The sequence below is a fragment of the Pyxicephalus adspersus genome, chromosome Z, assembly GCF_032062135.1.
Source record: "Pyxicephalus adspersus chromosome Z, UCB_Pads_2.0, whole genome shotgun sequence".
Taxonomy (NCBI): domain Eukaryota; kingdom Metazoa; phylum Chordata; class Amphibia; order Anura; family Pyxicephalidae; genus Pyxicephalus; species Pyxicephalus adspersus.
In genome coordinates this window covers 18,574,412-18,590,231 of record NC_092871.1, presented here as the reverse complement: position 1 = coordinate 18,590,231, position 15,820 = coordinate 18,574,412, and the positions used below count along the sequence as shown (strand labels likewise).

Here is a 15,820-nt window from a genome sequence, read left to right as displayed (position 1 = left end):
GGTCATGGGGTGATTAGGATGGGTCATGGGGTGATTGAGATGGGTCATGGGGTGATTAGGATGGGTCATGGGGTGATTGAGATGGGTCATGAGGTGATTGGGATGGGTCATGGGGTGATTGAGATGGGTCATGGGGTGATTGTGGTTCCATTAGGAGGCAGGGGTAAGAATATCATGAGAGGGGTGCATGTGGCATCAGTCTAGGAATGGTGCATTGAAGTGGCGTCCATACAATATCAGGAGGGGGTCGGTGTTCTCATTCCCAGACAGTCATGGGCCTCTGCTGCTTTTATCACCTATCTAGAAAAAGGGGGGTATTGGAGAAATACATCCAAAGCCAGATTTATGCCCTGGGGCTGTTTATTTGTATGCCCTGTGCTACATGGATTGTCATTGCACATGTAACACGTATTTCTGCAGCATTGGTGACATATAAATATTTACTGCATTCTCATGCTGCAACAGCACCTATGCAGTACAGATCCCCAGAGGTCCCCAACCTTTTTCAGGTCGCGGACCAATAAATGCACGAATTCCCGACCACATGTGCGGGGAGCTGTGCGTCACTCAAAAGGGAAGAAACTTCCTCCCAGAGTGGCGTCATGATACCAGAACACACCCACTCTCCCATAGCAGGTCTGAGCCTGTGTCCAGAGACATAGCCCGCCCACCGCCCTGAGCCTGCGATCCGTACGGGGGACATGGTCCGTGGCTCTGGCCAGTATGCCCCCCCAAGTGGGGTACTTTTCTTGGCCCACCTGTCAGACAGCCACGGCCCGGACCAGGGGTTGGGGACCCCTGATCTATACTAATATGTTACGCCAGATTACTTAACAGAAAAGTTAAAGGGGACCTAAACTTAACATTTTTACTTTATTTGTCAGCTCATTTGGACATTTACTGAACACTAAGGCACACTGAATGACATAGTCACATTGGGTCTCTGTGCAGTAACATAATTTGCACCTCCCTATGCCTGCCCCTGCTCAGACAACACCTGACACCAACCCAACAAGAACCTCCCAGAAGGTCCCCCATGTCCCTGTGCAACAAATCATCTCATCACAGAGACACAACCCATCAATAGGAATTATTAGCAGCAATTATAACGGACTCTGCTAATAATGTTCACATAAATATTAAGGAGCCTGGGCAGGGCAACTTGTGGCATGGTTGGCTAGGTACCACCCCCAGCACCAATAATGCCCATGTGGCCCATGTAAAATCCATCCCTGAATACCCAGCTCACAAATACAAAGTTGCACTGATTTCTGGGGAATCCTCGGCTCTATTCCCCTTATTAAAAATCAGGTCATCCATCAGGTGCTCCAGTTATATTCCCCATAGCCCAAAAATGACCAATTTCATACATAAACTGGGCTTGAGTCGATTTAGTAATCTCAAAGTGTGTTCCCTGAATAATACACAGGAAATACCAATCATAATGGGGCATTCTAGGAACCCAAATGTGCTATGATCACAATGTGTTTAAATATAACCTTCAATGAATAGCCCCGGGGTACAAACACACCCAGCACTGACATGACACATGGGAGTAGCAAATCACACACCCCAGTCATATAATATTGTGAATATGACTTTTCACCTGGAGTACAGAAGATGAAAGAAGGCTTAGGGGTAACAACAAAATAATTATATACATCCAAGCACTCCATATCTCCTCTTCTATTGTGTTACTTCCCCCCACCCTCCTAGATTGTAAGCTCTTCCGGGCCGTGTCCTCCTGTGTCACTGTCTGTATCTGTCATTTGCAACCCCTATTTAATGTACAACGCTGCGTAATATGTTGGCACTATATAAATTCTGTTTATTATTCATATTATGTATATATATAAAATAATGCCCCATGTAGAGCCCCATTCATATCTATCATTATAAACAGTGGGGTCTGTTTTTAAAGCAGTGAATCTGACATTACCTGCAATTCCTGAATCACTTACTAATTTAAAAAAAAAGTATGCAATGAAAGACATCAATTTTAAGCGGGACTTTTAAAGCCAGTACCATCAATATATTACAAAAATAACATTTTATTAATAATAAACTTTAAAAACAAACATCATTTCAAATACATAAAACAAAATAAAATTGTGCGTGTATATAATGACCTCTCCTTACAGAATACCCCCAAAGGGTTTAAATTCTGAATTACTTCTCGACCCGTTTCACAGAAAAAATCCGCTTCTTCAGGAGGAAGGAGAGGAGAAGACTGATGTTTGTACTTCCAGCAGCCCTCTTATTTAAAATTGTTGCAAGGAAGGAGGTGGTTATGACGGCAATGGTATATTCAAATCCTTTTTAGCTAATTAGTGTGTAAACTCTTTCAATTTTCAATATAAATCACAGTGATCCTAAGTTTCATGTCCCTCAGTCCTCAAACAGATATATGAACATACAGCCCAACAGCACAACCATGTTCCTATTCCATCGGCTTGCCCTGCCTTAAATAAGAGGGGTGCTGGAAGTACAAACATCAGACTTCTCCTCTCCTTCCTCCTGAAGAAGCGGATTTTTCCAGCGAAACACGTCCAGAAGTAATTCAGAATTTAAACCCTTTGGGGGTATTCTGTAAGAATTGTCATTATATACAGCCACAATTTTATTGTGTTTTATGTATTTGAAATGCTGTTTGTTTTTAATGTTTATTAATATTAAAATGTTACTTTTGTAATATATTGATGGTACTGGCTTTAAAAGTCCAGCTTAAAATTGGTGTCTTTCATCGCATATCTTTTCCTATGAATGTTAGGGATGTGGCCTGTTTAAGATAAAGATATGTATATAGGTGAATGTTTCTTTAAATACTAATAGAAAAACACATGGACCATGGGCCTCCACAAGCTTCACTGCTTTATAAATAGACGTTGGAACCCTTAGCAACCTCTCTGGATGAGAAACTGATCTTTTTGCAAAATTTAAGGCAAAAAAAAACCCTTTACTTTCACAGATCTGTCGATTCCTCAGGAGGTTTTCTGGATCGGTGCCGCGTGGTCCTGGGATCTTCTTGCGTCCCGGAGGAAGCGCCGGGTGCCACCCACGTCTTTACTTTTCTTCTGCTTAAGTCACCTGATCTCGTACTGTGCAGACGTGGGATCAGATGGGGAAAAAAGTCCTGATCTTAAAACACATGTGCATTTTATTTTTTCCCCATTGAAGAAAAAGCTCTGTCCGATCTCAGGCATGCGCAGAAGAATCAGCCAGAAGCCTCCTGGGATGTGACCTATGTAAGGATAAAGACACAAGGGGACAGGCTTTACCCTTTTTAAAAAGAAGGTAATTTTACTTTACATAAAGGGGTTGTCTATTCTTTTCTGTATTGTAAAGTTTTAGATCAGCTTTGCTTTAAACAGCTCTGTGTTCCAAAGGGCTCATTCTAAGACAGCGGCGACATTATGGGAGGACGTCGAAAGGTGCAAGGTGTGCAGAGATTCTCCGCCAGCCAGGGGCCCACTGTTGGCTACATCTGTCACAGGGTGACATAACACACAAAAATCCAAAAAAAGAATGGGGGTGGGTAAATATTTTTTTCACCCACATATGAGGTGATTTGAGAAGGGGGAGGAGCCTGACCTGGGTTGAAGGATATTTTAGTAGAAGCTTCCTCAACACCAGTGTGATGACTAATATGAATAAAACTTATATCTCAAATAATGGTGACTATCAATCACAAGACAATATAAAAAACCCTTTAATTGCTCCCACCATGGCCCTTACTTCACATTTATGGGACCGGTCAGCAACCATTATTTACACCCTGCATGACGTCACACCCATACCTTCCCCCTTCTTATTTTATATATATAACAACACGTGACTTGTTCCCCGAACCATCACAGCCAATAGGAAACAAAAGCAGCGGCCCAAGCGCTGACTGGAGCGCAGTAAACCTGCTAGGCGGGGCGACACATACTCCTCTCTGTTGATTGGGTGGAAGCGATTCAGCTCCCGAGCAGGATGCGCGCTCTGCGCGATAATTGGTTGCGTCGGCTGTCTATCATTGGGAGCCAGACACGTGTGTGAGGAGCCGGAGCAGAGGCGCAGGTGAGTGAGGTGTTACCGGGACGATATGCCGGAGGGAGTCTAACAGGATTGTGTTTCTACCTCCCAACATGTTTATATTCCCCCAGAATCATAAAAAGTGTATATTGGGCAGTGTGTTGGTGTATTTATTGTGTATGTAAACATTAAATATTGTGTAAATATAACCCTGAGCATATGTGAACTCCTGGAAATGACAATTTTCATTAAGAGCAGCAACATTTATGGTGATTCTACCAGTTCTGCTCACTTCCTTCTATGTTGTGACCCCCATGTAATGCTTATGGCCAGTTTGCATTCCTTAGCTTATGAAAGGTGTGTCAGGATGCCCAGTGTGTCCCCAATATGACCCAAGCGTGTCCCCAATATGACCCCAGCGTGTTCCGTGTGTGACTCCAGTGTGACCCCAAACATGACCCAAGCGTGACCCCAATATGACCTGTGTGTGACTCTACTGTGACCCCAAACATGACCCGTGTTTGACTCCGGTGTGACCACAATATGACCCAAGCGTGACCCCAATATGACCCAAATGTGACCCCAATATGACCTAAGCGTGACTCCAGTGTGACCCCCAATATGACCCCAACGTGACCCCAATATGACCCAAGCGTGACCCCAATATGACCCAAGTGTGACTCCAGCATGACTCCCATATGACCCAAACATGACTCAAGTGTAACCCCAATATGACCCAAGTGTGACCCCAAGTGTGACTCCAGCGTGACCCCAAGTGTGACTCCAGTGTGATCCCCATATGACCCCAGGGTGACCCCAATATGACCCAAGCATGACCCCAAATATGACCCAAGCCTGACCCCAATATGACCCAAGTGTGACTCCAGCATGACCCCCATATCACCCAAAGGTGACCCCCATTTGACCCCAGTGTGACCCCCATATGACCCCCAGTGTGACCCCCATATACATTAGATTGTGAGCTCCTCTGTTACGTATGTGACTGTAGATTTTGTAATCGGCTGCAGAATATGTTGGCACTATATAAATACATAATTGAAAGCTATGGGAACACAACATGATGGGGCAAAAGATTTATAGCCCGGCACTGCACACCGGCATACTTTGGAGAAATTAAGGATGCTGTGTGGTCACTTGGCCTCAGAATAAAACTTAGATTCATAGTAAAAATCAGATTTTTTTTTATTTCATTGTATTACGTTATCTGAAAACTAAATGGTGTCCCAGTCCAGGCGAAGGAGAATAGCCAAAACCTGCCATCTCTGGTGTCTAAAATAGATGTGATGTGACCCTCCCCTTACATTGCTCAGTGGTTTTTCCCACCACTACAGGACACATCCTGATGTGAGGTTGGTGGGACAAACCAATAAACACGGTGGGGACGCAGCACTTTGACACATGATGTCATTTTGAAAAAGAATGAATTTTTGAGACATTTCTACACACTGGTGGTTTCCAATATACATTGCCCCAAACATTATGCTAAAGTAAAAAAAAACATAAAACTTCTTTTTACATTTATTTTGTTTTAATTTCGTCACTTTCCTGTGCAGTGTGTGTGACGATACAAAAGTTAGATATAGTTAGTAGGTGGTTTGTAACAGATCTGGTCAGACATGTTCCCCCTCCCCCTTCTCCTCAATACAAGTCAATGTGATGGTTTGTGCTGAGGGTGGGGCTATTACTCAGCTCTGCCAACACAGAGCACTGCAGCATTTTCACTAAAGGTGGATGTAGGGCATTTCCAAGCCAAAATCATTAATATGCAGATACATAAGGAGATATTAAGGTGTATTGACGTCAATTGAGCTTTAAATTTGAATGGCTTACTGTGTGTAGCAGAAATGTACATGTTATATGATAGTTTATTTTTTTTTTTTTGTTTTGCCTTTTTAGTTTGTTATGGAGTCCCCACCAAGCACAACCAGGCCAAGTCACAGCACCCCAGCTGTAGACCCAGAGGAATCTGAAGATGATGAAGGTAAGTTGCAATGTTAGCAAACAGATACACCGGTGTTTGAGCCAGGGCAACATTCTTTCCTCTGACCACCACACTAATATACTGTGAGCTGCCTATAGTAATTATAGAAGGTTTCCCCCGTGTTAAAAAAGTAGTGAAAGGCAGAGATACACTATTGGAATATATATATAAATTTATATACAATATATATATATATATATATATATATATATATATAAAATTGTCCTACATGCCAAAAGATTTGTAGTTCTGCTCAGTTTGACTCAACATTTTTACTTTATATAGAACGGTAGACAACCTTTCTAAATAAAGTAAAAACGTCCTTGGACTTAAAAAGAGGGTGCAGCAATGCTGCTTTAAGTCTTGATCACCACAATAGGATCGCAGAGCCTCCTAGAATACCTACGTCATACATCCGGCAGGCTCGGATTGCTCCTTCCGCACATGCCCTGATCTCCGGGGGGGATTTTTTCCACCAAGGGGAAAGTGATGCTGATCTCATGGATGCGCAGTGAGGTCGGCTCTTTTTTTTTTCCCTTACCAGCGGCTACACCTCTCAATCTCACACTAGCGCAGTGCGAGTTTGGGTGACCTACCAAGAAGACCGGAAGTGAACACGGAAGATGGCGGCGCCTGGCGCTTCCTTCAGGGATGAAGGGGAATTCCAGTACGACGCGGGATCAGATCGTGGGAAGGACAGCGGCATCAACGGATCTGCGAATTAAAGGTAAGTGTGTTTTTTTTTGTTTTTTGTTTTTTTGTTTTTTTTTTATTTTAGTTCCACTTTAAAATTAAAGTAAACCCAAAACAAAAATCACACTTACCTTTAACAGCGCAGATCCGTCGATCCTCCGGGAGGTTTCTTCCATCAGGTCCCATGTCATTCCGGCACATGTCTTCGGCCAGGTGGCGGGGAGGGAGTGCGGGCCTCCGACATCTTCTCTCTTCTTTCATGTTCTTCTTCCTATGTCGCCCGATCTCACACTGTGCAGGCACTAGATTGGGTGAAGTAGATTGTGAAAAAAGATTTAAAAAAGGGTGTTGCACTAATAAAAAAAATTTTTACTTTAAATAAAAGGGTTGTCTAGCCTTTTATGTAAAGTGAAAATTCTGATTTTAGGTACGCTTTAACATGTGGCTGCAGGAGAGCATAACCAGCTTAGTGATCTCTGCTTTCTGCAACTTGGTCATTGACCAGACCCCCAGAGTGCTGACAAGATTGTTGGAACCTTTAAGCTGCGTACACACGGCAAATTTTTCTCGCCCGATAATCGGTATCGGCCAATTATCGGGCGAAAATCTGCCCATTGTGCAGTCTTTTCTCGTTGGAAAGGATCGTGAAAGATCCTTTCCAACGAGAAAAATTGCAGGTGTGTACGCAGCTTTACAACACAGTCGGTTATCACTTTGCTCTCTGGTGTTGTCAGCATCCTATTGTTAAAGTGACATCACAGTGCAATGGGGCATAATTAAATCACACAGCTGCCCCCTTTTTTTTTTCTTTTTTGCAGTGCTTTTATGTAGAGGGTTACAGGAAGGTAATATAAAGAGAGGTTCGGATAGTTGTACTAGTAAAGTTGCAAAAGAAGCCAAGATACACAGATCATTGGTGTCACCTGAGAGGCACAAATCGCTTAAGGAACCCCTAGCAACCTCTGGAAGAACCCTGGTCAGAATCACAGCAATCCGCTGTAAAATATGACTGGTAAACCATAAGGATGTATCTTGGTATTTGTTCCCAGAATTCCCAGTTAATGTAAACTTTGAATTATACGCAACCTATTGTAAGCCACTTAGCTAAGATCTCCCCACCTATTGAAGCAGAATTTTCTGTGTTGTGTGGAAAGGTGAGGGATGCTTTAGATTGGCTCATTAGTTTGATTTCTTTTCTTTTACAGAGAATATTATAACACATGAACAGAGATGTGCTGCTGTGACCTATAATACCTTCTACCATCTACTGTCTGACTGTGACTATTACAAGCACAGGACCAACCTGGCAGCTTTCATCATTGGGAAAGGTTGGAATTGATTTTGTTTTGTGTGTTAGGAGATGGACCAGATGTACACATTCTATTATTTGCATTTTTTTTATTTTCACAGTCTGAGCTTTCTTTGTGACATCAGTTGGTGCTTATTACATTAAAAAGCCAAAGTGAAAAGGGCATACATCTGAAACAATAAAATAACGTAAACTGTACCTAAACTGTGAAAACAAAAAAAACAGGAGCTAGTGCTATTTGACACTGCATGTCTCTTTTGTCAAATAACTGACTCCTGGAGGATTTTTATTTGTATTTTACACTATACTATATATACTATACTCGTACACTATCTGGTGCCATGTAGTTTAGAGCTCAGCTCTGTGCAGCAGTGACAGGTCCTGGACCTGTCATCACTGCAGGGTGACAGCTTAAGGTAAGTACGTGCCATAATCAGTGAGTACGCTGTGCATACTTGCCAATCATGGCAGAAGCTCATCAACCAACAATGAGTTTAGTTCTGCTTTAAGTGTATGTCCCTCAAAGGTTCCGTTCCCTAGTGTTCCCCCATTTGTAATTCAGATCCACAGATGTGCTCACACTGTCTAGTTCAGTAGCCCCCAACTTTTTTGACGTCACAGACCACTAATTTAATAGACTCCAGACCACGCATGCGCAGGGAGCCGTGTGTCACTCAAAGGGGAAGACACTTCCCCCATAGTGACATCATGATGGCAGAACCCACCGACTCTGCCATCGCAAGTCTGAGCCAGTTATCTCTTGGGTTCAGTTATGCAGGTATCCAAATGTCTAAATGGATAGATGACTAATGCAACAGGTAGGTGTTCCTGCATAGGCAGATTTGTTGATTTTCCCTTTTAGGTCTATTTGAAACTGGCAGTCCCCAAGTATATGAAATGGTATTCATCATTAACTCATAAGACAAGCTGAGAAATGGTTTCCAGCTGAAAAAAGTTCTCTTACACCCATCCATATTTCTTCACACAGTAAATGTTCTACTTTTCTCATCCACAGATGAGTCTGGTGAGCAGATTGATGGTGATACCTATCAAGTGGTGGCTTTGGGAACCGGGGTGACGTGCTACCAGGATTGGCAGGAGTACCAGGGTCTCCTGGTGCACGATTGCCATGCATTGGTGGCGGCAAGAAGGGCCCTTTTAAGGTGAGACATGAGAGACTTTATATTTGGCTTTTATCAATTTATATTTGTAAGCTTGTTTTAAGCATAAACTGTTTCTGTGAAATAAATGTTTCTGTGAAATAAACACACATGAATCGATTCTGAAATCGAGTCTGAAGACCACAGGTAAGTTGTGTGGCCATTCTTCTTTCTTCGCTCGTGTGAAGTTAGCAGAAGACATGGCATGGCTTGCACTAAATCTGAAAGAAGAATAAATTTAATTTAAATGTTATCAGCCCTTCCTGCTCAGAAACTCAAATTTATTAATACATAAAAAGACCTGCAGTATAAAACTGTAGAAAAACTGCCATTCACATTTAGGGAAAGTAGCTAAAAACTGTGTTTACCAAAAAAAGGATTTGTTATTGGGTTCACTTAAGTTTTCTGATCCCAGCATCTCTGCCATTCTGTAACCTTTACTGCAGAACCATTGCTTGGTAAGGTTAAAACTCCAGCCTGCCTACTGGCCAGTTCAAGAACACCAGCACACTGATTTATTGCCCCAGGGTATTATGTTTTCTTTTTTTTTTCTGTCAGCACATGTTTTTTCCTAATGCTGATTTGAATTACTTATCATTTTGTAAGCTTGGAGTTCAGATTTGAATGAAATAGATGCCTATACTTGGGCAATATTACATGACAATTTAGTGTTGTGTACACCAGACAAGTCCTAAGTAATAATATGTAATTTTAAATTTTAGTCAACCTGTGCTTTGCCCATTACACTTATGGTCAACTTTTCCTTCCTGTGCTCTGGTTGCCCATTAAAACAAGGAGAGAGATGCCTAGTACCTTGTATAACGTGTCTTTCTCATCTCACACCTGCTGGCTGCAGTAGTTACTTACTAGCCTGCCATCTGAAGGTAGGAAGAAGTCCAATTTGAAGATTTGGAGCTTCTTCCCTTTCTCTTATGTGTTACGGGAGTGAAGAGAAGATTCTTAGCAGGGTCAGGCAATTAATTACTGATAAGGCTTTGTTTTTTCAATACACATTGATAAATACTGTATAGCAAAAGATGTGACGTCAGGTGTTAAGGTATTAAATAACTGTTTATGTATAAATGTCTCTACCACCTTCCTTGTCTCTATAAGTAATCCTAGATATTAGGTAAAACATGTCAGGGACTATGGAGTTTGTCATGGTGGGGAATAATGTTTGCTACAATGCCGGATTCATATACTCTGTCTTTACAGTGTTTTGTAATATGTAGAATATTGAAGTTGGTACTAGTCTTTTGAGCAAAACTGGCACCCACAGCTGGTAAAACTAACCAGTATAGGTCTTTGAGCAGTGCTGTTGCTGTGGATTATTACAAAGCAAAGCCATTGTGCTTCATGACTCTCCCCTTTCTTCTTCAGGGCTCAGGTACAATTTCCAGATAAACAGAGGCAAAACACTTATTAATTTAAAGCCAGGTGATGAGCAGTAGGGGAAAAAAATAAGGATTCATCTGTAAGAGTAATTTATTTACTGGACTTGGGACTTGCAAGGCCAGAGGGGTCCTATGATTATCCACAAGAAAAAAGCAGGCAAGTTTCAGGGAGGGACTGCTGGCTTAGATTGTGAAGTCCTTGCACTGTTGTGTCCCCATTTATTTTCATTATTGTTCATTGCTCTCAATGGTTATTTATGTGATTGTAGTACCAGATTTTAGCTGATCCAATGATAAAACTAATGTTGTTTCTTACCTCTGTTTCCAGATACCTATACAAGGAAATCAACATGTATCACAGTAATCTGGATGAGGCCCGTGAGAAGAGCATATTTTGTCCCTCTCAGCAAAGCCAGTCATTGGTGCTAAAACCGAACATCTTCCTGCACCTCTACCTAAGCTGCATGCCAGAAACAGCCTCTCCATCATGCCCGTGAGTGTCACATGGGTGTAAAAAAGTAACATATAAAAGACACAAGCAGGGATTGAATACCAAAGCAGTAAGATTATTGGTTAGGGCCATTTAAAGTTTGATGGTAGCAGTATATTTCTACACATTACCCAAATTTACCTCCCAAACTCATTCTTTCCAATTTAGATCATGATTCTATTCTTTCCTTAGTCTTGTAGCTTTTTTTACTTGCTGGGACATCATCTCCAACCTCCAACCTCATTTTGCAAGGGCAGCTGATGGTAGGTCAGTTCCTATTTTAGTAGGTACACTGCCAGACATCATTGTTTGCATGTGAAGAAGTGTGAGGGCTGGCTTAGCCACAGCTTTACTGCAGCAGACAGGGGCACTGTGTTGTCAGCTCAAATAGGAAATTGACTGATCAATACTAGCAGCATTTTAAAAGTAATGAAACATGGAAAATGTGCCCGTATTGAAAACATATATATATATTGACCATAATATACCGGTACATACATATATATATATTGACTTTATTGACCATTAAATGGCACAGGATTCCTAATTTGGTTATGCTGCCACCACCAGGAATGATTGCACACTGTCAAGCTCCAAAGACTGCATTTGGTATAACTGCTTCCAAAGCCAGCATGCCTTCATTTTTGCTAGTGTCTTGGGAGCTTGGCTGTGATGTCAGCTTTGAGACTATAACCATTCTTTACACTTTTTTCTGTCCATGGTGCATTTTTTTGAACTTCCTAATGTGTCTTCTTTACCTTTTCTTTTAGTTCGTGGGCAGCGCAATCTTCTGTACCTCTAAGTATTTACACTAAGGGCTCTTTGCACCTTTTGTCTGACTGTCCCCCCAGTGTAGCAGCTGCCCGTGTGTGTTCTATGTCTGGCATTGACAAGCTGCTAAAATGGAGTGTTCTTGGGGTCCAGGGAGCACTGCTAAGCCAGATCATGGAGCCACTGTATATAACCAGCATTGTAATAGGTAAGATTTGTTATGAGCAAACATCTTGATTGCTAAGCTTAAGGCTGCGTACGCACCATAGATTTCTGTCATTGGAAAGGATTCTTGATTCTTTCCAAGGACAAAAGACTGAAAGATGCATGAACGAGTGCTGTACATACAGCGCTGTTCTGCTCTATGTAGAGGAGAGGGGGGAGAATGAGCAAGCGGCCCCTTCACTTGTATTGTTTGTTCATCATTCCTGGGTCTGCCAGGATGGATCTATGAACAACTTCGGACGAGCGCTTTGCCCACATCAGATTCTTGTTCAGGTTATAACCATGAAGTGATAATCGAACGAGAATCATTTGACGTGTGTACATAGCCTTAGTCTTATACCCCAGGCTACACCCTGCAGTGACAGAATAAAAATTACTTAATTGTGTAGTTATGTAGTGTTTGTCCCTTGACTTTTGTGTATCTTATCAGTTCTTGAAGTGCTGTGCAGGTGGGTGTGAGACCAATGGAGACCTAGGAGGTTTAATGTTCAGCAGTGGTTCTGATCACAGTCCTTCTTCCTGCACAGAGTATTTTAACCCTAACTGCTACCCATTGGTTCATAAAAAATACAACTATTTTTTATTGTTTTAATAAAACTGACCACACTACAGTAATGAAAACAATGAGAGCTTTATATAGGTTTTAACACTTTTTCATTTACTAAGAATTAAAATAACAGTTATGTAAAGCAGCCAATTACTGATATAGCTATGCAGTATCTGTGGTTTAGTAAATTCAGTTTATTTGCAGACCTTTTTTGATGCCTATGTGTCTGTATTTGGAGTGGTAGTATTCTCTGGCAGTGTTGTGACCGTTTCTTTTGAATATTTAGGAGCGTCTGAGCAAAACAAAGAGTTCCTCTCCAATGCTCTTGTTGAACGGCTGCAGCCATCCCCGGACTTGTCTCTCTTCCTGCAATATAAAGTTCATACTCCCTACTTGTTTTTTGGACCAGAATCTAACATCAACCTCCCTCCACCTGTCCACTCCACACACAGCCTGAACTGGAGCAAAGGTGATCAGAATGTTGAGATTTTAGACGGCAGCACTGGAAAACCTGTGGAGAAGTAAGAACAGTATGGGAAAGTTTGAAAACATTGTATAAACAATCACTTGCATTTTTTTCAAGTTGAAATATTTTTCATATTTGTGTATTTTTGTAATCTGTACAGTATTTAAAACATTGGTTTAAAAGCATAGATATAAAAAACAAAAACACATAATAACTTGTGAGCACAGTTCAGTCAAGAAGTATTCTTATGCAGTCCGTGTGATGACGTTCCCCCAGGAGGTTCATAAAAGTATAATATTATAATATATATTAATATGTCAGTGGCATATCACACAGGTGCCCAATATCATGCCCAAGATCAGTGTGCTGTAGTAAACCGGTGAGGTATCCAGATCTGAAAGACATTATATCAGCATGCTTCTTGCCAGAAATGTTTATATTTGTTCAAATAACAGTGAGAAGAAAAAAAACTAAAAAAAGTGAAGTTCTGTTTCAAGTATATATATATATATATATATGTACAGCTTGCTACTACTGGATCCCATTTAGCTTCAGAACTACTGTATACTGAAATTCTTTATGACATAGATTCAACAGGGTGTTGGAAACATTCAGGGATTTTGTTCCATATTGTCATGATGGTATCACACAGTTACTGCAGATCCATGATAACTGAGGAGGTCATTTGAGTCCAATACAGTCATTGTCATGTTCAGGATGTTAGTTTGAAATGATTTGAGCTTTGCAACATGGTGCTCTATCTTGTTGTGATTGTAAAAAATTGTAGCCTTAGGTGTATGCTTTTAGCTGACAGGACTTGCACTTGGGGTGATCTCCTGCTGATTAAAGGTTAGACATGTTGTTCTTTCTTGGGTGCTCTCCTTGATACCTTAGTTGTAATACGTGGTTATTTGAGTTACTATTGCCTTTCTATGCGTGTGTGTGTTTGTGTGAAAACATTTCACTGTTCCTTTTCTATATTTAAAATTCAAGTTTCATGAAACTATGAAGGCAGTAAAACTGCGTTGATTTGTGTTGAGCCTTGGATTCCTACTCCTCATTCATTGTGTATAATGGCATTTATGATAATTTGCATTATTTAGTAATCACTGTTGTTCTTGCAGTGATTCCACTTCTGCCTCCTGTCCTGGAAGCCGAATTTGTAAAGCAGCCATGCTAATGTATTACATAGGTGTCCAACGTCTAGTAGGGAAAGAGCAATTACAAGATTCCTACTACCATGCTAAGGTAAGTACCAAATCCCTTCACTTCCCGCTCAATGTTGTCCATCCAATAGATAGGAGATGGGAGAATTTTTACAAATATTGACACCAACAATGGGGCACTTTACCCTTGAATGATACCAACGATGGGGCACTCTTCCATCCCACTGATGCCCAATGATGGAGATTTCTTTTTTCCAATACCACTAACAATAGAGAAAATATTGTTCTTACTGACACTAACGAGAGAATTTTTCCTGCCACTGACATCAATGTTGGAAAACTCTTCTCCTGCAGTAACAAATGATGGTGTACTTTTCCTCCTATTTACACCAATGATAGGGGACGTTTTTCCACCACTGAAACCAGTATTGGGATGTTCTTCAAAGAATAATGATGGGTCCTTCCAAAGACACGAGTGATAGGACGCTCTTCCTTCTAAGAAGGAAGATAGGGGAAATTATCTTCACATCACACAGCAATGTTGGGGGAATCTTTCTACCCCACTGGCCCCCCTAACGTCTGAAAGTCCATGAACTGTCCCTTTGTTTAGAAAGTTTTTGAACCACAGCTATAACTTTTCCACAATCTGTATCCCCTTTTTCCTGGATCTTAGGCTTCATCCGACCAGTACCAGCGTGTGAAGGCCCTGCTGTCCTCTCATCTGAACACCCTTGGTTATGGAATGTGGCCCCACAAATTGTGTGTGGACAGATTCAAAGCCAACACCTGGAAGGACCCAGATGGAGAATCTTGTGTCCGATTCCAATGTGATCTTTGTTAAACATTTATAAATGTTTCTAGCTCATGTTTTTGTTATGTTGCTATGTTCACATAGAAGTGGCAACAGCTGCTTTATATAGGAAGTGTGATTATTTTCAAGGCTAGTGCATACATTATTTACTTTATAAGAGTTTGTTATTTTTACAACTTTCTGTTTTGTCAATGCCAAGCAACAATGTTGATGAAAATACTTTAAGGCTTTCTTGCCCTAAAGTGCAGGTGAACTGTAAAAGTAAAGTTCCTATCTTGCTTCCTTTTGGTTTGTTAAACATACCATTGAAAATGTTTTGTTATATTTGTTTAAAAAGGGCAATAAATTCCTGTTGATACTTACAGAATTGTAGAGCTGTTCTGTTCACACCGCATTGTTCTCTAAGGCTCTGTTTTTATTGCCTCGGTGCAGCAATGCACAATTGTTCTGAATGGCACCCCAACACACCATGGTGCCATGGCTGCCATGGTGTGAACCCAGTTCAGGCAGGCCATTTAAATGGATGGGCTGCCTTAACACAACACATGACGTAACACATAGTAATGCACATGTGCTACTGCAGCCATAATATTTTAAATGCAGCCTAAGGCATTAGCATTACCTGTCCAACTATTGAGCACTTTCCTGGGCACTGAGGTTTCTCCTCCATAATATGTATGTACAGGACACAACAGTAATACAGCAGCCATGGAGAAACCTCAGCTAGCAATGGAAGTGTCAATGAACCGAGGGTGTATTTAGTTGTGGA

The 15,820-nt window shown here is 41.3% G+C and overlaps 1 protein-coding gene across 1 annotated transcript; it reads left to right on the top strand.

Annotated features, from left to right (window-relative positions):
* Positions 1-5,938: 5,938 nt before the first annotated feature.
* On the top strand, positions 5,939-15,407 carry LOC140343700 (adenosine deaminase domain-containing protein 1-like). The gene is made up of 8 exons (XM_072430557.1): positions 5,939-6,019; positions 7,918-8,040; positions 9,037-9,184; positions 10,904-11,068; positions 11,836-12,044; positions 12,895-13,129; positions 14,199-14,322; positions 14,914-15,407. The coding sequence occupies exons 1-8, from the start codon at positions 5,941-5,943 to the stop codon at positions 15,079-15,081; spliced, it is 1,251 nt and encodes a 416-aa protein (XP_072286658.1). The 5' UTR covers positions 5,939-5,940; the 3' UTR covers positions 15,082-15,407.
* Positions 15,408-15,820: the final 413 nt, after the last annotated feature.